Source organism: Catharus ustulatus, chromosome 1 (assembly GCF_009819885.2).
Source record: "Catharus ustulatus isolate bCatUst1 chromosome 1, bCatUst1.pri.v2, whole genome shotgun sequence".
Lineage (NCBI taxonomy): Eukaryota > Metazoa > Chordata > Aves > Passeriformes > Turdidae > Catharus > Catharus ustulatus.
The window spans coordinates 52,330,269-52,354,123 of record NC_046221.1 but is presented as its reverse complement, the minus strand read 5'-3'; the positions used below and the strand labels follow the sequence as shown (position 1 = coordinate 52,354,123).

The 23,855-nt window shown below is 42.9% G+C and overlaps 1 protein-coding gene across 7 annotated transcripts; it reads right to left on the bottom strand.

Annotated features, from left to right (window-relative positions):
- Positions 1-1,041: 1,041 nt before the first annotated feature.
- Positions 1,042-23,845, bottom strand: MLH1 (mutL homolog 1). Of its 7 annotated transcripts, none has more exons than XM_033061263.2 (19): positions 23,669-23,844; positions 22,347-22,437; positions 22,120-22,218; positions 20,348-20,421; positions 19,188-19,260; positions 18,829-18,920; positions 17,480-17,522; positions 16,753-16,841; positions 13,753-13,865; positions 11,445-11,538; positions 10,770-10,923; positions 9,702-10,060; positions 7,505-7,653; positions 6,004-6,112; positions 5,198-5,261; positions 3,822-3,986; positions 2,834-2,926; positions 1,771-1,884; positions 1,042-1,245 (listed from the first exon to the last, which is right to left on the bottom strand). In XM_033061263.2, exons 1-19 carry the CDS (start codon positions 23,773-23,775, stop codon positions 1,078-1,080), a joined length of 2,250 nt encoding a protein of 749 aa, XP_032917154.1. In that variant the 5' UTR covers positions 23,776-23,844; the 3' UTR covers positions 1,042-1,077. The 7 variants fall into 7 exon arrangements, with proteins under 7 accessions (XP_032917154.1, XP_032917181.1, XP_032917163.1 ...); XM_033061290.2 differs by having other exon boundaries at positions 23,538-23,730; XM_033061272.2 differs by lacking the exon at positions 1,771-1,884 and having other exon boundaries at positions 23,669-23,845.
- Between the last annotated feature and the right edge of the window lie 10 nt (positions 23,846-23,855).

Below are 23,855 nucleotides of genomic sequence, written 5' to 3'. Positions count from 1 at the left end.
AAAGTGTAAACTTATTGCCAAATTATTATAATTTTGAAATTAAGGGTCTCTTAGGCAAAGATATGGGAATAAGAATAACAGTTCTTTACTAGGAAAATTAAAATTAAAATGCACTAATACCAAAAAACCACGTACAGAGTCAGAATACCACCTGACACCCTGTTGAACAGATGGTGATAGAATAAATACTTCTGGTTACATCTTGCATTGCAGCCTAAGACAGACTCATATCAAACTCCTGTCTTTCATAAGTATTTCTCAATGAGGCAGGGTTTGGGACCTCAATAACACAAGAGGATTAATACTTCTGCTTGTACCAGCTGCTTTCAAAAGGAACAGAAATCTTCACAGTGCAAAAATGAAGCTTGCTTTCCTTTTTTGTTTGGATGCTAAAAGTCTCTCGGACTTAGAAAAATGTTTTCCCTGTTGGGACACAGCCTTGAAAGTAGCAGATCTCTCAAGCCCTACTCATTAAATTGGAGACAATTAATATTATGTGTGCATGCTCATTTAATATCTGCCAGAACATTCCCATTTCTATTCTCTGAGTCCTTGATTAAAAGGGCCCTGAAATATCACAAGACTAACTCCTGCAGTAATAGATGATTTTAAGTGCTTTGCATGTATACTCACATTGCAGGTACTGTCAGACAACTATCATACTTAAAACAAAAAAATGCAGGTAACCTAGTTTGATTTCCAGAGGCAAGCAAAGTTAAAGCATTCACATTTCAACTAAATTAAGCTCTGTCTTCTTCCACAATGACTAAACCCAGTATATTTTCTTAAATAGAAGGGTGTTCTGTTAGCAGTTTGGTTAATAGGGAAACTCAGAGTGTAAGTGGAGATTTTATTTTAGGGGTTTTCATTGGGTTTAGACACAGCAAAAATGATTTTTTTATACTCTGATGAACAGAAGGAAAATAGACAATTTACTGTTATGTTAGCAGTTTAGTAGGGTACTAAATCCCCTCTTTCTTTCCTTCATCAAGATTGCACTTTATCTTCTACTAAGTAAAAATGAAGGTAACATGAATGGTGTCTGTGTTAAAAATCAAGTCTTTAATAACTACTTGCTCAACATCTTTCAAAAACTTTATACAGGTCAGGCAGGTTAGCAAGTTGCAAAATGTTGCCATCTTCTGCGAAGTGTTTAGGAGGTAAAAGATGAGTCCTAAAAGCTTTGTAAAGTACATGTTCCACAGTCCATTTCCATGTTGTTGAACCAGACTCAGAATCTTCATTCTGAAATACCAGAAAACAAGGACAAACAAACAGAAATTCTGTTTAAGTAGAGGAAAGCACACATCAAAAACTTTACTATGTAAGACTACAGCAATTGTAAAATTCTGCTGGTACTAGGAAAGCTCATTCTATACAGTTAATTCTAAGGTCTGTAAAGTCACTTGCAGAATGGTTGAGCTTAACTGATCAATGAGTCAGATATTTAGACTCAATCAGGTTGTACTTATAATTTATATGCATCCTTATTCTTCTGTAGAAATATAGCATAAAAAACACATTCCCAACTCAGAGGCCAAGGAGGCTCGTAACAATATTAAGTACACTACAATGTCCAAAGCTAAAAGGTTCCCTCAATACCTATAATACTTCAGAAAATTAAAGCCAGTTTCTTTCAGAATCTTGCCACACTGCTACTTGATTCAGTTCCCTGAAAGAGCTGGGATTAGAAGTCTATATATGAAAGAGCAGAAGTTTCCTGTATTTGTTAGTTACCTGTTCACAGGACTAGTTACAGTATTCTCATACCTGAGAATTTGCTGGGTTAGATTCCCCTATTATATACTGCTTTCTAATGGAGTACAACATGGCTAATTCTTTACTCAGGCTGTCAAAACACTCCTTTTCTTCATCCCAGTTTACCTGTTACCAAAACAAAACAAAAAAAGTAATTTTCTAGAATCGGGGCAGCAGTCAATGACTTAATAGAGTCCTAATATGGAAAATTTATATTAATGTATTGGCCATTTTTGTCCTGGTAAAGTAAAAGTATAGAATGAAAAAAGAGGGTAGGAATGCAGGTTTTTAAATCAAAATAGAGGCTCAGTCAGTAGTTATGAATACAGAGGTAAAGCACAAGTAATTAGCAACCACAGAACAGTATCTGGAACACATAACAGTACATTTAAGCTGCATCAGAAGTTGCAAAGGCAGGCTGGAATTGCAAGTACAGTAATTCCAAGACTATAAGGCACACCGGATTATAAGGCGCACCTCCAGGTGTCGGCAAATGTCTGAACTTTGTCCATATATAAGGTGGACGGGACTATAAGGCACACTTTTTTTTTTGCAGCGAGGATCTGTGCACAACAAAGTAACAAACTGGTAACGGAATTGCGCGGTCGCGGGGTTTACTGGCAGATGCTCAATTTGCAAACATTTTTCACAGATTGGCGTAGCCTTTAAACACAGCCCCAGGTGCCCTTCCTGTGTCGCAGGCCATGGCACTCCCACCTACCTCCGGCACTGGCTGGCGCTGCTCAGCTGCCGTGGCCGCCGCCCCTTGCGGCTCGGGGCTCCCGCGGCTGCTGTTCCCCCTCACAGCTCGGTGCTCCCGCAGCCACCACCTCCCCCTCACGGCTCGGGGCTCCCATGGCTGCTGCCTCCCTCGTGGCTCAGCACTCCTGCGGCCGCTGCGCCTCACGGCTCACACTTCTGGGTTGGCAAATTTCTGAACTTTGTCCATATATAAGGTGCACCCGATTATAAGGTGCACTTCCAGGTTTTGATCAAAATTTTAGTCAAAAGGGTGAGCCTTATAGTCATGAAATTACTGTAATTGTAAATGAATAAAATCATTGCGAGAATATACCTCTGTGGCCAAGCGCAGGACAAACATAGGCAGTCCTTCCAATGGTGGGACATAGTTGTCTATCAGAAGCGGTAGCCCAGTAAGATTTCCTTCCTGCAAGGCAACATTGTTGCTTCAGTTAAAAAAAAAAAAATCTTTCTTGTTGCAAATGCACCAAAACTCTTATGTATTTTGATTTTCACCAAACTCAGTGAGCCTTACAAGTTTTTAAAGCCCAATACCAGGCAGATATTGCATCAAGAGAGTTATTGGTGCTGTTTAATTTCACAAGGCATGAATTAAGCCACTCAGCTCAGGGAATGGGTGAATTAAACCTTCTCCTCTAGCTCTAGGTTACACAGATACCACTTCCAAGGCAAATATGCAAATGATGTGCTTGGGCTTGATGAAGCTGCTCACTTTTGTATGAAGTAAGGGGTGTCTTAAGCCACACAAAAAAAGACACATTGAGAGCCACAGTGGTGCTGCAGCCCTATCTGACCTGAGGGCTGGTTAAGATGATACTTTGTTGGTTAAGAGATCTGCATTCTAGTTATAGAATCAATGACTAAATTATGGATTGCTCAGAGAGAGCTGTGGAGTCTCCCACACTGGAGTTATTCAAGAACCATCTCCATCTGGACAGAACCCTGTCCTATGTGCTCCAGGATGACCCTGCCTAAGCAAGGAGGTTGGAACAGATGACTCACTGTAGACCTTGCCAACCCAACCCATTCTGTGACTTGGTAACTTATTAAATAGAAACTTTGTGTAGCACCCTTCTTAGAGACAGTGTAAGTCCGGAGTATTTTAAATGAAAGGGTTGTGCCACCTTAAATCTTATTGGAACTTAGTTCTAGTGATGGTAAGCACTGCAGTTATCTGTCACAAAACATAGAATTATGGAATCATTTAGACTGGAAAAGACCATTATGATCTAATCCAATCATAAACCTAACACTGCCAAGTCCACCATTCATTTACTGTCAGAAATAACAGCTGCAGTCACCTCATCAATTTCAAGAGAGAAATAATCTTCCAACATTTCAGTCTTCTTTTTCAAAAACTCCACAATGTACTCTGCAAGCCCTTCTTTTGGGCCATCTTCTTCTGTCCAGCCACTTTCAGGATCCTCTAAAGCAAGCATTGAAAGCTCATATAAAGGAGCTGGCTCCTAAAAATGAAGAAGGCAAAAGTTTGGTTAATGATCAGCACACTCTATTGGAAATCGGTAACTTCTTCCTTTGTATACTAATTAATTGTAATACACTATTTCTGGCCTGCAGAACTAACAGTTCTGTTTATCAAAACCGAGCTAAAAAGGTATGAATTTCTTTCTTCTTTCTCTGCAGTCCACAATCCCACCAAGTTGTCTTAGGTTGCAATACAGGATGTGACCAAAAGTATGTATTCTATCCCCATCTGTTGAAACCAAGTGGGGCAGTCATCTTTATCTTTTCCACAACCCATCCTTCCTCCAGGTATATATCGGCTGTGAAGAGGCCATTAAGTCCCACTATACGACTGATAAAATTACATCACCCCTTTGAGAGATGCTCCAGCCAGGGGGAGGAGCCAAGCCTTTCCTACCTAGATAAAAACTGAGATTTGGAACACCAAAGTAGCCCTTTTTTGCACTGGATCCCAGAGGAGAACAGCCCTTTCTACATCATCACTGGACCTTTGGAGGAAAACTGCACCCTTCCACAGGACCACTGTTTCAACTGAACTACCTCTGTCACTCCAGGGGACTGCAGCCACCATTTTAATCAGACTGCTACCAAAACCCTGGCTGAAGAGGGTATCAGGTTATATTCTGACTCTGTCAGCATTTTGGGTTTGTTCTTTGTAGTACTGTATTTCTATTTTAATTTTCCTAGTAAAGAACTGTTATTCCTATTCCCATATCTTTGCCTGAAAGCCCCCTAATTTCAAAATTACTCTAATTTGGAGGGAGGAGGTTTACACTTTCCATTTCAAAGAGAGGCTTCTGCCTTTCTTAGCAGACACCTGTCTTTCAAACCAACACACGAGCACTGGGATATTTTAGAGAATAAACACAGGCAATCAACACTGTATTTCTGCAGAGTGTATATTCAAATTAATTTTTTGTCCCAATGCAATGAGCAACAGCAAGACTTGGTGAATAACTACAACTGATACCAATAACAAGCAGCCAGGATGACAATCTACCAGTAGCTGCTACAAAATTACTACATTTTCTACATTCTGGTCTCACTGAGAACAAAACAACATTCCTATAGTGGACAAAAGCCAACTTGACTGTGCAACCAAAACCATACATTTGTCTGAAAGGGCAGACATATTGTAAATACATTGAAAAAAAATATTTTTCTATAGGATATAAGGTAAAATTATACTTACAGACAACCTTAAGACTCCAAAGTTTGCAAAGTCATAGATAAGAATTTGGTAGAAGAGTTCCTGACTAAATAGAAACACAAAAATTAATTATGTGGACAGAATTGCATATCTCCAAGTTACCGTAATTAAGAGGGGACAGTAAGGTCATCCTGGAAACATCAGATATACATACCCAGTACTATTAATAAAGATCTTACATATTCAAATATCCAATTGCTATCAATTTATTCCCTGATAATTTATATTTCAACTTCTTTACTTCTTTACTGCACTGTAAGAAATACAAAGGAACTGGGAAATTAATAGACATCTATCTCAAGTCTATTCTCTGATTTGTTACAAAAATTTATGTAGCTGGCCCTGTAGGTCCTCACAGGCAAAATTACAAATTTCCTGTTACAATCATGTTCTGCAGATACTCTTAACTCAACTGGATACAATGTTTTCTAGGACTTTTCTGAAGCCTCTGCTTTATACAATGTGCTGTAGATGATCCTGCAAGGAATCGAATCGTGATGATGATGATCATAGATCATCTAGATCATCATGAAGCAAGAAAAAGTCTTTCCCTTCCCACTGTCTGTGAGCACACAATATAGTAGTTGGCATTTTAATTACACTGATTCCCTGCAACTTTTCCCAAGTGTGCCAGACACACTTGTTTCCATGGTTCTGAATGGACTGCTTAATCTTTAGTGCCATGACTTATCACAGGCAACAGGAGAACAACATTGTTTACCCTTCTTCTAATGAGCTTCACAATTGGTACTTACTTCAGCTGCCAACAGGTCTAACAATTCTTTTACCTGAGTTTTGTTGTGTTGAGAAGGTACAGTTTTGTCTGGTACTGGGCCAGAGCCCACTGAGGATTGACACAACCAACGAATGAGTGCTCGTGTAGCATCTCCTGAAGTTCTGAAACAACAGAGAGGTGGGGAAGAAACAAAAGAATGTAATTTCATAGTTGCAACCCTCCCTTTATTTATTTAGTTGAGTGGTTTGAGTTTTTGTAGCATGAAAGTCTCAGATTACTGTTCAGTGATTCCTACACCCCTGCTTCTTCTTATATATCCTTGTATGGCCAATTATTCACAAGTTTTTAAATATTAATAACTTTTGTGCATACTCATACTATTAAAGCATAAGGGAGAAGAGTTATTTAACATTTAAACTACAAATGCAAATTAGAAAAAAATAGAATTCAAGTCCCTGTGTTTGAATATCCTTCCAAAATCAATTTTCAGCCACAGGCAATTGGCAACAAACACACACATACTTCAAAAAATGCAGGGGCTTTGCAAAAAACCCAGCCTTGCAACACAATCTAGGTATTATCAGACTAAATTCTGTAAGTGTGATGGAATAGGTCCATATATTTTTTTTCATAATTTCTTTACTTTTCTCTTACAAAGGAACTTGAAATATATATATGTGAGTGAGAAGGTTGGGAAAGAGTTCATTTTAGACATTCCACAAAAAAAAATTCACTAGTTGCCATCCTTGAGAGCAGCTTTGTTACAGTTGTTTGGCACTGCAGTCACAGCATATACAAAGCACTACAGTACCTTAATTCCATTATTACATTTTCTAAAGGAATGTAACAGACTAAGAAAAGATTTCGCTCCTTCCAAAGTCTCTTTTAGGTATTTCTTACAGGTGTGAAGATGAGACACAACTTCAGGCAGCTTCACAAGTTTTATCCTGCATTTTGAGACATTTTTAACTATTTTAATGTTCATGGACAACTTTTTGATTTCAGTATTTAAACAGTGACAGTCAGGTATCGAATTGCTGAGTCTGAAATACCAGTCTTCTGCAAAACATTTACTGGAGCACAAGAAAAGTAAAAGTTCATGCTTTCTAAAGTTTAAGATTCTTATAATTTTATAGAAAAGTTATTTATTACAGACATCTGTGTAGAGAGTCCCCAGGTCTTACAACCAGAAAAATCAAAATAAATCCAACAAAGCCCCCGGGATGTGAGATTCCTAGCATTTAGACATATGAATAATAAGGGTATGAGTCAGTGTAAGTTGCCTTCAGAGGCAACTGAGTTAAGAGGGGAACATCCTAAAAGAATTGCAAAATTTGTCTAAACCAACTCTTAACAAAAAAGAGAGTATTTTACAAGTCTCACCATTTCATATGTGGGACAGATACAAATAAAAATGAAAATCAAAAGCTTTTGCTAAAAACTTGCTTAGCAGCACAGTAAGATCACTGGAGTTCCTTTTAAATACTTTTTCCGATTTCAGTCATATTTAGTTGGTGGAATAACAGTAATTTTGAGAAACAAGTCTTGCTTACTTGCATGTGCCTGGTTACTAATTTCCTCCTGGAGAGTCAACACACTCGTCAAGTTAATAATTCTTCTTCTAGGCGTGCAGGCAGCAGTCATGTCCTTTCTGGCGTAATTTTTTTCCAATTCTACGTCCATGTCTTCCCATGGTCTCTTCCTGCAATACCAAAACAAAATGAATTATGTTCAATTCTCCTATCACTTAGGCCAAACACAGCAACACATCAGATGCTCAATTCACATGCTGTATGTTAATACAGGAAATGCAGACAGTTTCACAGAAAGGTAGTTTTATTTTGCTTCTGAGGAATAATTTGTTAAGAACCAGTGGTTCAGAACTTTAAGAGAATTTATGACACTCAAATACCAATCACATCAGGCAACTCTTACTTAAGCACCTAGCAAACTGGACTCTAAAGGACACATTAAAAAAGTGATATTACAAATTATTTTATTTTCCATGCCAATTTTTCTGTAATACTGCGAATAGGGAATCAGATTCTCTCAGAGGACTTCTTTGGCCTGTTGTAACAGCTCCTGTGGGAGCTATAAAAGTTTATAGCACTAGGGTAATGTACAGTAATTTCACGACTATAAAGCGTACCCTTTTGACTAAAATTTTCCCCCGAACCCAGAAGTGCGCCTTATAGTCTGGTGAGCCTTATCTGATGTACAAAGTTGCGAAATTTGCATATGATCTACAAAGTTCGGAAATTTGCAAACCTGGAAGTGAGAGCTGTGAGCCGCGTGGGCAGCCGGCAGGGCCACAGTTGCCAGGGGGAGGTGGGGCTGCACCCTGGCAGGCATAGCCTGGCCCTGTGCAGGCGGGGAGGAGCACCAGCAGGCATAGTCCGGCCCCATGGAGGCAGGGAGGAGCCCCGGCAGGCATAGTCCAGCCCTGTGCAGGCAGGGAGGAGCCCCGGAAGGCTTGCCCCAGCCTCGTGGAGGCGGGGAGGAGCCCTGGCAGGCTTGCCCTGGCCCCAGAGTGGGGGCATGGAGGGGCAGGCGGCAGAGCCCGGCCCCGAGGAGGGGGCATGCAGGGGCGGGCGGCAGAGCCCAGCCCCGTGGAGGCAGGGAGGAGCCCTGGCAGGCATGCCCTGGCCCCATGGAGGCAGGGAGGAGCCCCGGCAGGCTTGCCCCGGCCTCATGGAGGCGGGGAAGAGCCCTGGCAGGCTTGCCCCGGCCCCATGGAGGCAGGGAGGAGCCCCGGAAAGCTTGCCCCAGCTTTGTGGAGGCAGGGAGAAGCCCCGGCAGGCATGCCCCGGCCCTGTGGAGGGGACACGGAGAGGTGGGCGGCAGAGCCCAGCCCCGGGGAGGGGACACGCAGGGGCGGACGGCAGAGTCCGGCCCTGGGTAGGGGGCATGCAGGGGTGGGCGGCAGAGCCTGGCCCCGGGTAGGGGGCACGCAGGGGCGGGCGGCAGAGCCCGGCCACGGGGAGGGGGCACGCAGGGGCGGCAGGCAGAGTCTGGCCCCATGCAGGCAGGGAAGAGCCCTGGCAGGTTTGCCCCGGCCCCCTGGCGGGGACACGGAGGGGCGGCAGGCATAGCCCGGCCCCAGGGAAGGGACACAGAGGGGCGGCGGGCATGCCCCGGCCCTGCCAGGTACAGGCGGGCCTGGGCGCCCGCGGCACCCCTCCTGCCAGGTACAGGCGGGCCCGGGAGACAATGGCTGCCTCGTTGAGGTGGGGCCTCGGCCAGTAACCGTGCAGGGGGAGCTGGGGGCGGAGCCTCGCTGCAAAAAAAAACGTGCACCTTATAGTCCGGTGCACCTTATATGATCTACAAAGTTGCAAATTTTGCCGACTCCCGGGGGGTGCGCCTTATAATCCGGGGCGCCTTATGGTCGTGAAATTACTGTAATCAAATTCAGTGATGTAGTTTCTATCCCTCACACAAAATGAAGGCTTCCAGAAAGAGACAGACCACTATGATCTCCCTAAACTAATGCCATTATTTGTACAGCTTCCTCACTTTCAGTATGCATAGAAATCCTATTCCAATCATAAAATTTATCACAAGTTATGTAATTTACAATTCACAGATTAGTTTAATTTCTCAATAAAATGTCAGGAAAAGTTACTCTAGAGAATTTTTTCCTTCTTGAAAAGCAGAAATTCAAAGAGATCAGAAAAAAATTATAGTTTCAGGACTATGCCATGAAATAAATAGGTAGCCTTGCACCAGTTCAGGAAAGGTGGGACTTACCGAGAAGGCAAAGTCTCAGGAGACAAGTGTCCATTCTCACTTGGCTCCCCAGGCTTCACTGTATCCTCCTGAACATCAGCCATTTCAACCAGGTCACTGACTTCTTCCATTTCAGCATCCTGGGGCCTGCCTGAACTCTCTGGGGATCTTGCATTAACCTCTGTTAACACTTCAGTGGGGCCTGCACTTAGGAGATTGTTCACTGGCTGAAGAAAAGCATCTAATTTCTGCTCTCGGGAATCAGTGCGGACCATCTGATGCGCATAAACTTTATCACTGGTTCTCTTCATAACCACAGAAGAGTTTGCTGCTGATTTTACAACCTCACTGGAAGAGCAGTCAACCCCTGGAAGCAATGTCTTCATTCAGACATGAGGAAGCAAAGAGAAAAGATTGAATAACAAGAAAAAAAGAATCAGGAAGGTTAGTCACACTTCCCACAGTATCTTATGCTCTGAACAAATGTGACACCCCAAGCAACACAGTGTCAACTACTTAAAAGGCCACCGGCTTTGCACTTGCTATCCACATAGAGTGAATGTCATCATTTTGGCAGTTAAAATCATTAGTTACCATTCCTTTGTCTCAAAAGAAAAAATCTGTAAGGTAAAAAAACCACAAGGAAATTAGTTTTGTATAAAACTTATAGTAATTCTTATGCTATGCTTTACATGGAGAGTAGAGTTTCTTCTGGTAATATTAAATCCAAAGTGTTATCACTACACAGAACAGTTTCCTCAATCACATCTTCACATAAACCAGGGTAGAATAAAAAAATAATTCACCACATGTGAAGGCTAACATACTTATAAAATCAAGACAACTAATCAGGTACTTGACAGAAATGTACTTAAATTGTTCTCATACTTTTTTTCTTTTTTGCCATGTTGTTAACACTGGTATATTAAAGTATCCATATATTAAAGTGCTCTGGGAGCAGAGCAAAGATCTAAAGGTACCAGTACAACACTGATAAATGCCTAACAGCCAAGATTTTATTATTGAACAGAATAAATGATGCCTGATCATTAAAATAATGCAACTGCTATCACTCCTAGATGTTCTCACCTGAGTGAAGTACATTCTTGAGGAATTAGAACCCAATAATTTGCTCTCTACATGTTGTTGCACACGCTCCAGAATACTGTCTTCATGAAGAAAATGGACCTCGTGTTTTGTAGGATGCACATTCACATCTACATTCTGGGGGGCTATTTCCAGGCTGGAAAACATTTTAAAAGAAGTTAACCTAAAATATCCCAGGGATGGCAGAGAAAGCAAAAATTGGTTCAAATTTGACAAAATTTGTCAGGCTTGGGGATGTTATTCTGTACAAAGAAGTCAAAAAGATCCTGAAGTTATATTACAGTTAGACTTGTTTAGATAATTAAAAAATAATCCAAAATCACTCACCAAAATGAGCTTACATAGGTAAGCTTAAACCAATCTCTCTGTTGTACAGCTACAAAAACCCGCTTTTAGAAATATGTTTTACTTGCAGTGTCTCGTGAAGTAATACGAAAAAACTTTGGCTGAAATTACAGATACTCACAGCTTCTAAAAATAAGGTCTGTCTTCTTAAGATTTCCTTAATGTTATTTAATTATCTCCCGCCTGGAGATTAATTACCTCAGTGCAATGCTTAACACTATCATGAGGAACAGAAAGGTCCTTGTAAACCTACTCACTCCCTTTATAGCTTACAAGACAGTATTAAAAGGCTACTTCTTTCTATTACTTTACCTTAAGTATAGGAATGGGTGTGTGCTTTTTGGCAAATAAGCAGCGTACACAGTTTCTATGGCTTTGCGCATAGCAGCTGACTCTACCAACCGATCTGAAACACAGAACACAGCACTGTCTCCAAAGAGCCCAGCTAAAACAAACTGCACAGTGCTCAGCAACTCCTTCAGACAAACACCTTCACACTTTGTGTCTTCTATGGGAATCTGTTATACCCATTTTCCCCCAAGACCTATTTATTCTTCATATAAAATCAGGAATAGACTCTCAGCATGTTTTACACTTAGAAGTATTTTTTCACACAAATACTGAAATAACCAGACTACCTTTTCAATATTTCATCCAGTCAAGGTCTGTGGCAACCCATGCCAGTGTTGCTACAGAATGGAGAGATCAATCTGTGTAAGCTGGCAGGGCACAGCCATAACCTTGATACTCCAAAGTTTCTTTAGGTTCAGTCTTAGCTATTTTCCACTAAATACAGTACCAAGTGTGATACACATTGAAAATCAAAAAACATTTTAAGATTTACAGTTACAGTAATTTCACGACTATAAGGTGCACACTTTTGACTAAAATTTTCCCCCGAACCTGGAAGTGGGCCTTATAGCCCAGTGCACCTTATACAATGGACAAAGTTGCGCAACTTGCCAACCTGAAAGTGTGAGCCGCAATGTGGGGGGCGGTGTCGCAGGAGCGCTGAGTCATGAGCAGGGGCGGGAGTGGGCGGCCGCAGCTGGTAGGAGCCAGCAGGGAGGGAGTGAGCTGTCACCGGCCCTGGCCCTGGCTGCCGCGCGGGGAGGGAGGGAGCCAGCACCAGCCCCGGCCTCTGCCGCTGCGCACGGAGGGAGGGAGCTGCTGCCGGCCCCGGCCGCCACGTGGAGACGGAGGGAGCTGGCGCTGGCCCCAGCCCCAGCGCAGGGGGAAGAAGAAGCCGGGCAGCGCAGGGCGCGGGGGGAAAGAGAAGCCGGGCGGCGCTGGGCGCGGGAGGAATGAGAAGCTGGGCGGCGCTGGATGCGGGGGGAATGAGAAGCCGGCCCTGGCCCGGGGGGATTGAGAAGCTGGCCCCAGCCTGGGTGCAGGGGAATGAGAAGCCGGGTGGCGCTGGGTGGGGCCCGGGGGGAATGAGAAGCTGGCCCAGGCATGGGGGGAATGAGAAGCCGGCCCCAGCCCGGGCACAGGGGGAACGAGAAGCCGGCCCCAGCCCGGGGCGAATGAGAAGCCGGCCCAGGTGTGAGGGAAACGAGAAGCTGGCCCTAGCCCGGGCGCGGGAGGAATGAGAAGCCGGCGGCGCTGGTGCTGGGCCCGGGGGGAAGAAGCCGAACTGTGTCAGCCAGTGCCGGGTGGGAGTGCCTGGGCCCGCGGCAGCTGCGGCCGCCGGGCAGGGGAAGCCGGGACCCGCAGCTGCGCGGTGGTAGCCAGGAGCTGCGAGCCGTGCCAGCTGGTGCCGGGGGCGGGCAGGAGTGCGGGGGCCCGCGGCACGGTGAGGATACCTGGGGCTGCGTTTAAAGGCTACGCCAATCTGTGAAAAATGTTTGCAAACTGAGCACCTGCCAGTAATTCATTACTTTGTTGCACGCAGCAAAGCTTCTCGCTGAAAAAAAACAGTGCGACCCGTGAGCCCAGCCACAAGGGCGGGCGGTGCCATGGGAGCGCCGAGCCGCGAGGGGAGGCGGGAGCAGGCAGCCCCCAGCCAGCAGCAGCTGCACAGGGAGAGAGAGAACGGGCAGCCCCCGGCCAGCAGGAGCCACACAGGGAGAGAGGGAGCGGGCACCACCGTGCCACCCCAAGCCGCAGACGGTCCTGAGCTGCCGGCAGCCCGAGCCACCCTGAACCGCAGCAACCCCGAGGTGTGAGCTGCGGCCGCCCTGAGCCCTGCCTCGCCAGCCGGGGGCAGGCGGGAGTGCCAGGCCCCACTCACGGGGAGGACGCTTGGGGCTGCGTTTAAAGGCTACACCAATCTGTGAAAAATGTTTGCAAATTTAGCACCTGCCAGTAAACTCCATGATCACGGGATTCCACTACTAATTTGTTATTTTGTTGCATGCGGCACAGATCTTCGTGGCAAAAAAAAAGTGCGCCTTAAAGTCCGGTGCGCCTTATAGAATGTACAAAGTTGCGAAATTTGCCGGCTCCTGGAGGTGCGCCTTATAGTCCGGTGCGCCTTATGGTCGTGAAATTATTGTAACTGCAATATAAAAATGTTTTAAGAATGCTCACACACTTCGAAGGTCTTAAGAAAGTTTTGTTGTTCTGATTATGTAAGCAACATGACTGTACAAAATTATTCCTTTTTTTTTAAACTTACGGTTTATGAAGAGTAAAAATATACATTTCTTCACAGAGTAGTTTGCATTCGTGATATAACCTTTCATTTTAAAGGCCAGATTTACATCTTCACAGCCCACTTCTATGAGCTCTCTATTAAGTTGGACAGAAAAACAAACAAAAAGTTAATTCTCCTGTTGATATAAATTTTGAACAGTACTCACAAGCAGTAATATTCTATTTTGCCAGTTGGCAGGGTCAGCAAAAAAGACATAGACACCAACTTAAAGGGATGAGTGTAATTAACTATAGTTCAAAACAGAAAAGAATTATGAAATATTAGTACAGTAATATCACAACTATAAGGCGCACCCTTTTGACTAAAATTTTCTCTCAAACCCGGAAGTGCGCCTTATAGTCCGGTGCGCCTTATCTGATGTACAAAGTTGCGAAATTTGCCAAACCGGAGTGTGAGCTGTGAGCCGTGGGGGAAGCCGGCAGTGCCACGGCAGCCGGCTGGAGGTGGGCCCAGGGGCCCGCGGCACTGCCCCTCCCAGGTCCAGGTGGGCCTGGGGGCCCATGGCTGCCAGGTGAAGGCGGGCCAGGGGGCCCGCGGCACCGCCCCTCCCAGGTCCAGGCAGTCCCGGGGGCCCATGGCTGCCAGGTGAAGGCGGGCCTGGGGGCCCGCAGCACCGCCCCTGCCGGGTGGAGGCGGGCCCGGGGGCCAATGGCTGCTGGGTCCAGGGGGGCCTGGTGGCTCGCGGCACCGCCCCTGCCGGGTGGAGGCAGGCTCGGGAGCAAATGGCTGCCAGGTTGAGGTGGGGCCTCGGCTAGCAACCGCGCCGGGGGAGATGGGGGCGGAGCCTCGCTGCAAAAAAAAAAGTGAGCCTTATAGTCCGGTGCGCCTTATATGATCTACAAAGTTGCGAATTTTGCCGACTCCTGGGGGTTGCGCCTTATAGTCCGGTGTGCCTTATGGTCGTGAAATTACTGTAATGTACCTAATCATTACTACAAAAGGTTGCTTACAGCGATTAAGAAAACATATCACCCTAACACTTTACCCTGACACTTTACCCTCATCCACATCTACACATCAGCTAGGGAGCCCTGGTCATAGCGAAGGACTGGCGAACCACTCCTAGTAACTGGGAAATCCTACACAGTGTGTCCTCATGTAGGTGAAGACTACACCTTCACTGGAAGAGGGTCCAGCTTTTATATTGTGGAATAAAGAAGCTCACATAACTGTAATGCAGAAACATCTGGCTTCATTCTCCTCTTGGGTTCCACCCAAAGCCTGACCGGGCCAAGGAGGAACCAAGGGAGTTGCTTTTGACTTCCAAACAAGGTCAGATGTCTGTTTTCACAGCCTTGTCCATCCTCTAAATATGGAAAGATAAGTATGTTCTTATAACACTACATATTTTGCTAATGATCATGTGTATTTTGATAATGAGCAGATACAAATATCATATAACACATGGTTGGAAGGTTCATCTAAAGGTCAGCTTTGGCTTAGGGCCTATTGCTCAAGTCTCACTACTTCAAATACTGATCTATCACAGTTAATGAAAACATTAGAATTATTTGAGAACTCAAACACTGACTGCTGGGACACAGTAATTATTTAACCTGAACTGCATAATTTCCTCTTCTTCAGTGTAAACTGGTAATGTTGTATGTTTGGAATCTGTAAAATTACCCCCATCATGCTTTTAGTACTGTAAGACCTCACAGTATCCATACATTATAATCTATTGACAATTCTAATTTGTATTTCATTGTTTAAGTCACTGAGAGAGATTGACAAGAGCAATTCAAAATTGTCTGCAGCCAGGGAAGAACAAACACATTTTTTCTCATTTTTTACTTTGTCCACTTTTGTCAGTCTAATATGTCTTGGTGGTCTGTTAAGAAGCCATTAAAATGAAAAAACTTCTCTTTTGCTCATGTACATAGATCCTAACATTAACTGATTTTTTATAATTTTTTATAATTTTTGTAATTAATTAGTCAAGGAAAATCCACTTCGGTAGTTTGTGAGCACAGTTCTTCTCTATGAAGGCGTTATGCCAACGTCTAAAGTTAACACAGAACAGACTTAAGTGATACTTATTTCCAATTCAACCTCAATATATACCAAGTGCCATTTTTATTTGTGTTCAGTTTTTAACACTATCTTGAACTTGGTAAATTATTGTTTGAAAAGAAATTATCATAACATTACTTGGAAATGGACAATTTATCCTGAACTGTATAAAGGAAAAAACTCTTATCAAATGAGCATCCATAGCAGAAATAAACATATGTACAGCAAAGAAATACATAGAATACTGCAAACCTCATTACTTAGCAGTCTCTCTATTTTGCTGTGCTTTGTAAAGGTGTTTTCATTAATTAGAAGTTACATTCATTAAATGTGAAACCTGACTTCAATCAGTAACAGAAAAGAATCAAAGAGACATCCAGCTATTCATGGGACAAATTCATACAGTGAATTCTTCACAGCTGAAAGTCTCATAAAAAGAATTTTTCCTAAAATGGCAGATACATCTTCAAAATTTTTTTTTTTCATTTTTCTATTTCATTTACACAGCTTCAGCAAATGTCGCTTTTGTCAAAATAAGAAACCATAAGATTTTAGAAAAAAAATAGTATGAGTAGCTTCAAAATTTATCAGGTAGCAGACAGTAAGAAGAGGTAAGATTTTAATGGTATAGGAAGAGGCAAGGAACTTGTAGAGAACACAGGTTCAGCTTGCTGATTTCACATGAGCACACAGGAAGTTACAAGCAGATGGCTCCTTATCAGTGCATTAAACGAACAACTTTGTAACCTTCCTCTTCCCCATGGTGCACAAAAAGAGTCACACATTTTGAAAAGAAGGGAGAGCTCTCTAACTGCAGCACTCCCTCTTCTCTGAAGTTAACTGTGAAAGACATAAGAAAAGTTATGATAGCCCTTATTCTTTAAAGAGAAAAGGGAAGGCAATTCACTGAAAAACTTCATATCAAAAGGAAACTTGCCATCAATATACCTGCTAACAGCATTTCCAAAGATGGCCCTAATGTTGTCCACTGTGGAGGCGTTGGATAAGGTTCTAACATCTGACATGGTGTCACCTTGCTAAAGAGAGCAGGAATGAGTATCAATCAATTCACCCTTCTGGAAGAAATTTTAGAAATACTGTACATTAAACAATAACATTTCTAAAAAAACTGCAGGGAATGACATATCATTATATTGTTTTGTATTCTTATTTACTTATTTATGTTAAAAAAAAACAATGGATGGTAAATGGTGCATGTTTACAAGATCAGCTAGAGTCGATAAGACCCACTGAGGCTAGTAACTCCATCCCTTGAAAGTGAGGAACACACTCAGTTCAGTAAACAATTATCTAGAACGGGACAGAACAAAGATAATCTACCTCAGCCTCTTTCATACAGTACTTAGTAACCAAGCTCTCCAGAGAAGCTGAAACAACACATAAAGCCAAACCAAACACAGCACTGACCACACAGAATCCTCCAAATTCCTGACAAATATATTTTTGTCTTGTTTACTTCTAATTGATGTGCTTTCTATCCAAACTGCACTGCACCAACATACCCTCAACATTTCAGTATAAGGGAAGGTTCTCTGTGCTGTTCTGTTGCAAAAGATGCAGTGCAAATTTCCTGGTATTTTCAGATTTACACATTATGTATATACACACAGGCACATACAGACACAGTGAAGTTACAAAGACTTTATCTACACACCTTTTTAACCGAAAAGCTGATGCCTGAGTTATGGATGGCATACCTGAAAAACAGATAAATGTAAGTCTGCAGTATGTGGAAGAAAAGGTAATTGTTTCCTGTGGTTGCTGAAAAGCAGCTAGTAATGGGGGCAAGCAATTTCACTCCCTGTTAGACAGTAATGTAATTTGAGTCAAGCTGAGTTTTTGCAGACTGAACAGCTAAAAAAATCCAGAAGTGTGTCCTATTTATAACTCAAGTGTAACCATAAGAAATTCAAGGATCAGCTCCTACAGGCCTGCTTTTTCAGTTTCACTGTACAGGTTTAACTAAAAAATCCATCAAAATGTCCTCAGTATAACAAAATCAAGTCTCAACTACTATGGAAAAGCATCTGAATAATGGCTGGCCCGCCCTTCTAATGTCCCCTACCCAGACAGTTCAGCTATCTGTGACCCCATGGCTGAGATCCAATACACTACAGCTGCATAATCTTGGCTCAAAATTCTAGGGAAATTACATTGAGAGAAAAAACACATCATAGAACCTTGCAAGATGAGAAATGTAAAAACGCAGACAAAGATTAGACTGCTGTGACTGTGAACTCAAAAATTCAAGAGAAAAAAAATCCCAAAATTAAATAACAGAAAAATTCTAATGAAAAAGAACAACCAATGAGCTGGAGCAAGACTTCAGATTATCCTGTTCAATAGAGCAGGACCCTCTACCTCCTGGCTGAAGTCTGCCTAACCCAGTAAAGACTCTTAAATAGTTTATTTGGGGAATAGGCTAAAGCTTGGTATACAGTCTTGCTACTGTTTGCTACCTTATGTGTCTTCTGAAAGTGAAAAGCAATTATTTTGCTTAAATTGTGAAGATCCTGCTTGCAAAACTTGTGCACACTATGCAAGACTACAGCAGCGGCAAAAGATGCAACCAAGCAGCCTGAGAAGGGAATGTGCAATAGCTAAGGTGATACTACTCCTTTTTGGGGATGTTAAGTTGCCATTCAACTTTTCTGTATTCAGCCAAATCTCAATGCTCCTGAGCAGTTTTTACATGAATTCAACTCAGCCCAGGTACATTTAAAGTTCACTCATTCAAGTCAATCATCATTTCTTATCTGGAATTCTTACAAAGAATTAATAGTCACAGACAGAATACACTACTTCCTATCTAGATTTTTCACATCAAATTGGACCGACTGGTTATCTGACACTGCAAACTAACAAATAGTTTAAAAAACTGAAACAAGCAAAATCACCACCACGACCAAAATGACAGCAAACCCACATTTGCCAGTCTCTCTGAAAAACCCTGGTACTCCCCATGGCAGTATATAAAATTGGGAGCCTCCTATTTTAGTTTACCTGCCAACAACTTCTAGTATTTTTGCATATTCTTCATTTGGATTCTTTAAAGCCTTCTTTCTCGTATTTACATTGTAAAAGAGATCTTCAACCTACAGAGAAGTTCACAATTAAAAACTATTTTAAAAGTTCTCTCTTACTATAGAATTACTCTAAAACCATCTTGTTAAATTTTATTGTATGTATAAAATTTCTGAAAATACTTTGGTTCTGAAAAATCAACACTCAATTTATTCTTTAACTCCCTAGATACACCTAACAAACTGCAGCTTCAGAGATTATACTGTTATGTATCTTACAATGTAATTGGTGCAAGGGGAACAGAAAAGGAACAAGAGAGAACAGGCACAAAAACCTACCATGATCTGAGTTCCTTGGTTTCCAGCACAGGGCTTCGGAGGGGCTTTGATTTTTCCATCACTGTAAGTAGCTCTAGGTAGAAAATAAAAAATTGTCTGGCATCTAGCTTTACAGGATGGCAGACATGGACAGATGAAAATAAAGGATGAAAACAAAAGAAATCCCATCATTGTCACACTCCTCCCAGCAATGAATTTGGGATACTGAGAATTAGCTTCCTCTACCTTTCTGCTGGGCTAAAACTGTCTTCATTGACTGTAAGAGCCAGACGGGCAGTGGGGGAAAGCGAATAATAACAGACAAAAGGAGGCAGATCATGGCATGTGTGTTTTGAAATTGTATTACTGAAACTTTTCCTCTAAAGGCAAAGTTACTGCATTTTTTTTCTTTCTTTAATAGCTGACATGGCCTAATAACAATTCTCCCACTAGACTTTATGCTACAGTTATGCTAACAAGAAATTCTTGACTTTAGTCTAAGATCTGTTTCCCTTGACACTAACAGGATTTTGGGCATAAGAGATTTCTTACCCATGTAGGTCTTTCAGCAAGTTATACACATGCATAAATTCAAAGGACAGACATTTTCTTTTTCTCTAATATACCCTATGTATTTAATGCAAGAAAGACCATAATCACACAATATTTTGAAAAAACAAGATTCAGAACGTCTCTTTTTTCCTCACTCCCTTTTCTTAAAAGTAGTTAAGAAATTATGGAAAAGCTTGTAATTTAGGTAAGTTTGCAAAAGAATATTCAAAACTCTTCTTGGATACGATAAAACACCTATCATATCATAAAGATACACTAACAAACTAAGCTCTAAGTTCCTGTGCTGAGACTCGCCAAATTTGCTAGGCATGATGCCTGTAATATATATACATTTTTTTATCCTGAAATGGAGAAAAAGACAAATGTTTAACCAACATTAGTTATTAGAAATACAAGTCCTTTCAAGATTTCCTGCCCACCTCCACCAATTTTGAGCTATATTATTAAGCTAAAGCTTACCTTTACAATTTGAAAAAAAGTATTTTCTCACATTCCAAATCTTTTTGATACCTGCCCTTACCATACCCTCCTCTGTAACAGGAGCTCTGAAATTGATACATCTGCGTTACTGCATACAGCAGAAGTCACCTGGATAACAGGTAGCATACCTGAATGCACACTTTGCATCAGCTGTTTTAGTTGTTACTGTAACATGGGCAACATGACTGATGCTAGCCAAGGCCTAGGAAAAGAAAGAGCATCTCTGTAAACTTTGCTCTGGAGAATGCTGAGGCATGTCCACACTTTTAACACCATCACTAAATTTCAATATACCACTTGAAAGTAATAAATAAAACTTATAACAAGGAAATTGAAGGTCAGTAAAGCTTAAACAGATTTTTGAATCTATAATACTAAATTTCCAGTAATTTTACCCAGGAGATCCTTCTGGCTTCCCTAATATTTTGTTATCTCTGATGATGCAAGTGGCTAACAATGTAGCGTAACTAAAAGAAATTTACAAAATTATCACAGATGTGCCTGTCCTGTGGTGACTTCGTGATGTTGAATTGTATCCCCATCCGTCTGTTTAGCCCAGAAACAAGTTTTGTACCTTTAAGGCTGGATTTGAGATTGAAGGGGAGGGAAGGAGAAGCGGTGGAATGTCTGAGGTGATTGTTTGCAAAATACAGAGATAGGAGTTTCATCGCCTCTTCTCCAGTTTTTTACTAACTGAAGCAGAGAAGTTCCCCGGACAGTTTTTTTCCACTTTTTCCTGGAATTATTTGAACCTGCTCTGGACTGGGGACCCAGGGGAGCACCAGGAGCTTGCACCTGCAGCCCACTGGGGCCTGGCCTGGGTAGCAGCATTTTCCAGTGTTGGAGGGACTAATAAGAGACTGAGCCAAGCTACCACCCACAGGAGAAAGACATTCTGAATTTGTCATCTCTTCAGAGCAGTGAGAGGTTTTGCTGTTTGGTAGTGTTAATTTTTTGTGCTGGATAGTGCTTTGCCTGTTGAATAAACAGGTTTTTTCCACTTCCCTCGGAGAAAAATTCTTTCTGAACCAGTCTGGGGAGAGGCCACTTGGGTTCACTTCCTGAGGGGGGTGGCCTTTGGAGGTTTTCCCCCAAATTTGCCCTAAACCAGGACAGTGCCTTTTTCTTTTTTATTTTAACTAGAAAGCAGCTGGAAGGTTTTAGCTGTTACTCTCTCACTCCTGCCCAAGTCTTTCTCTTGACTGTAAGTAATATTACAAAGTTAGGCCACAATAGTTTTCCTGGAAAACTCAATGGACATGTCTACACAGATGAAACCAGTCTCAGGATCAGACTCCACTGGCTGTGGAGATGATTATGTTGAAAGTGTGTGAGGAGAGGATCCAAGCAGTGTACTCTCTGGAGGATGTGAGGGTCTATGTATCTGAGCACACATAATTCTTTTTAATCCAGAGAGGAAAGCTAAACTCATCCTTGACTGTTCTTCCAGAGTTCAGATACAGTCTATGAGAGTATGAAGAACCAGGATATCTGAGGGGTCAGAGATACTAGCTTTTTCTAACAGCAAAAATAAATGAAAACACTGTACATTTTTCACATTTAGTTTTAAGTGTGGTATTTAGACAAATGTCTAATATCAAAGATTCACCTTCCACTCAAATCTTCCACTGTCTTTTACCTATAGGTTCCTGAACCATCATTGGACTGGCTTTGTTTCAACTAAAAAAAAAATCTTATTCCAGAAAGCAAAAAGACTATATACCTCCCTACAGGCATCCACCTAAGCTTGAAAGACACTGAAATATATTTTGAACTATATTCACACTGCAAACTCTCTCAGAAAACAGACGCTTCTGTAAAGAGTACCGGGAATGTGACACAACCCACTAGAGCAGAATAACAACAATCAATAGTTTCAAAACCTTGATGAAGAGCTTACCTCGCCCCTAAAACCATATGTAGAAATACTAGCCAAGTCTTCAAATTTTTGCAGTTTACTCGTAGTAAATCTCTCACATACAATGTCCAGATCTTCTTTCTATGTGAAAGGGACAAACAACTCACTTTCCTGATTTTTTTCAAGATTAGAAACACTTATAAATTGAAATAGTTTTTTAATAGGTAGTATTAAACAGCAGCATACACCTGTTAACTTTGTGTACTTACTCTGATACCACAGCCATTATCTTGCACCTGGATGAACTTCAGTCCACCTTCTTTAACTATTACCTGGATACTCGTAGATTTAGCATCCAAACTGCAGAAACCAAGAAAGCAATTTCAATCCCAGAGCTCTGTTTGGTATCTTTATACATGACCTGGATGAGGGGATTGAGTGTAGTTTGCAGATGACATCAAGTTGGGCAGAAGCATTGATCTGCTGGAGGGTAGGAAGGCTCTGTAGAGGGATCTGGACAGGCTAGATTGATGGGCTGAGGCCAGTGGTATGAGGGTCACCAAGATGAAGTGCCAGGTCCTGCCCTTGGGTGACAACAACCCCATGTAGCACTACAGGCTGAGGGAAGAGGTGCTGGAAAGCTCCCATGTGGAAAATGATGTGGGGGTGCTACTCTAACAGCTGTCTGAACATGAGCCAGCATGTGCCCAGGTGGCCAAGAAGGCAAATGGCTACCTGGCCTGTATCAGCAATAGTGTGGCCAGCAGGACCAGGTCAGTGATTGTCACCCTGTACTCAGCAGTGGTGAGGCCACACCTCAAATCCCATGTTCAGTTTTGGGCCCCTCTCTACAAGAGGGGCATTGAGGTGCTGCAGCATGTCCAGAGAAGGGCAAAGGAGGTGGTGAAGGGTCTGAAGCACAAGGCTATGAGGAGAGGTTGAGGGAGCTGGGGCTGTTTAGCCTGGAGAAAAGAAGCTCAGGGTTGACCTTATTGATCTCACCTCCCTGAAAGGAGGTTGTGCGAAAGTGGGGGTTAGCCTCTTCTTCGAAGGAATGAGTAAAAACGAAGTGGCCAGGAGACTTGTGCCGGGAGAGATTTCGACTGGCTATTAGGATACATATCTTCACAGAAAGGGTGGTCAAGCATTGAATAGGCTGCCCAAGAAAGTATTTGAGTTGCTGACCCTGGAGGTATTTAAAATACCTGAAGATGTAGTGCTTAGGGAGATGGCTTAGCGGTAGATTTGGAGTGGGGGGTTAATGGTTGGACTTGACGATTTTGGAGGTCTTTTCCAACCTAAATGATTATATGAATTATTAACCTGGCACCGAAAGCGAACAATTCATAAGTTTCTCAAACAATAACAGCACAAACGCAGACAGGAACACGGCTTTCTAAGCGCAGCCGCCTCCCGTGCGTTCCGCACGAGCATACACAGATACTGCCCCTCCTCGGCACCTGGGCTCCCGCTCGCCCCTTGCTGCACGTCGGGGCCGGGACGCGGGGCCAGGAACCGGTGTCAGCCCCGGCAGAGACCCTCCGCCCCACGCAGTGCGGCCGGGCTGCGGGAGGGGCGGACCCCGCGTTACCAGTTCTCGATCATCTCCTTGATGGCGTTGGCCGGCCTCTGGATGACCTCGCCGGCGGCGATGCGGTTGACCACGGCTTCATCCAGCCGCCGGATAACGTTGGCCATGGGCGCCGGCCGGGAAGGAGCCGCGCTCGCGCCGAGGCCGGGCGGAAAGTGGGGCGGGAAGCGAGGCGGGAAGCGGGGCG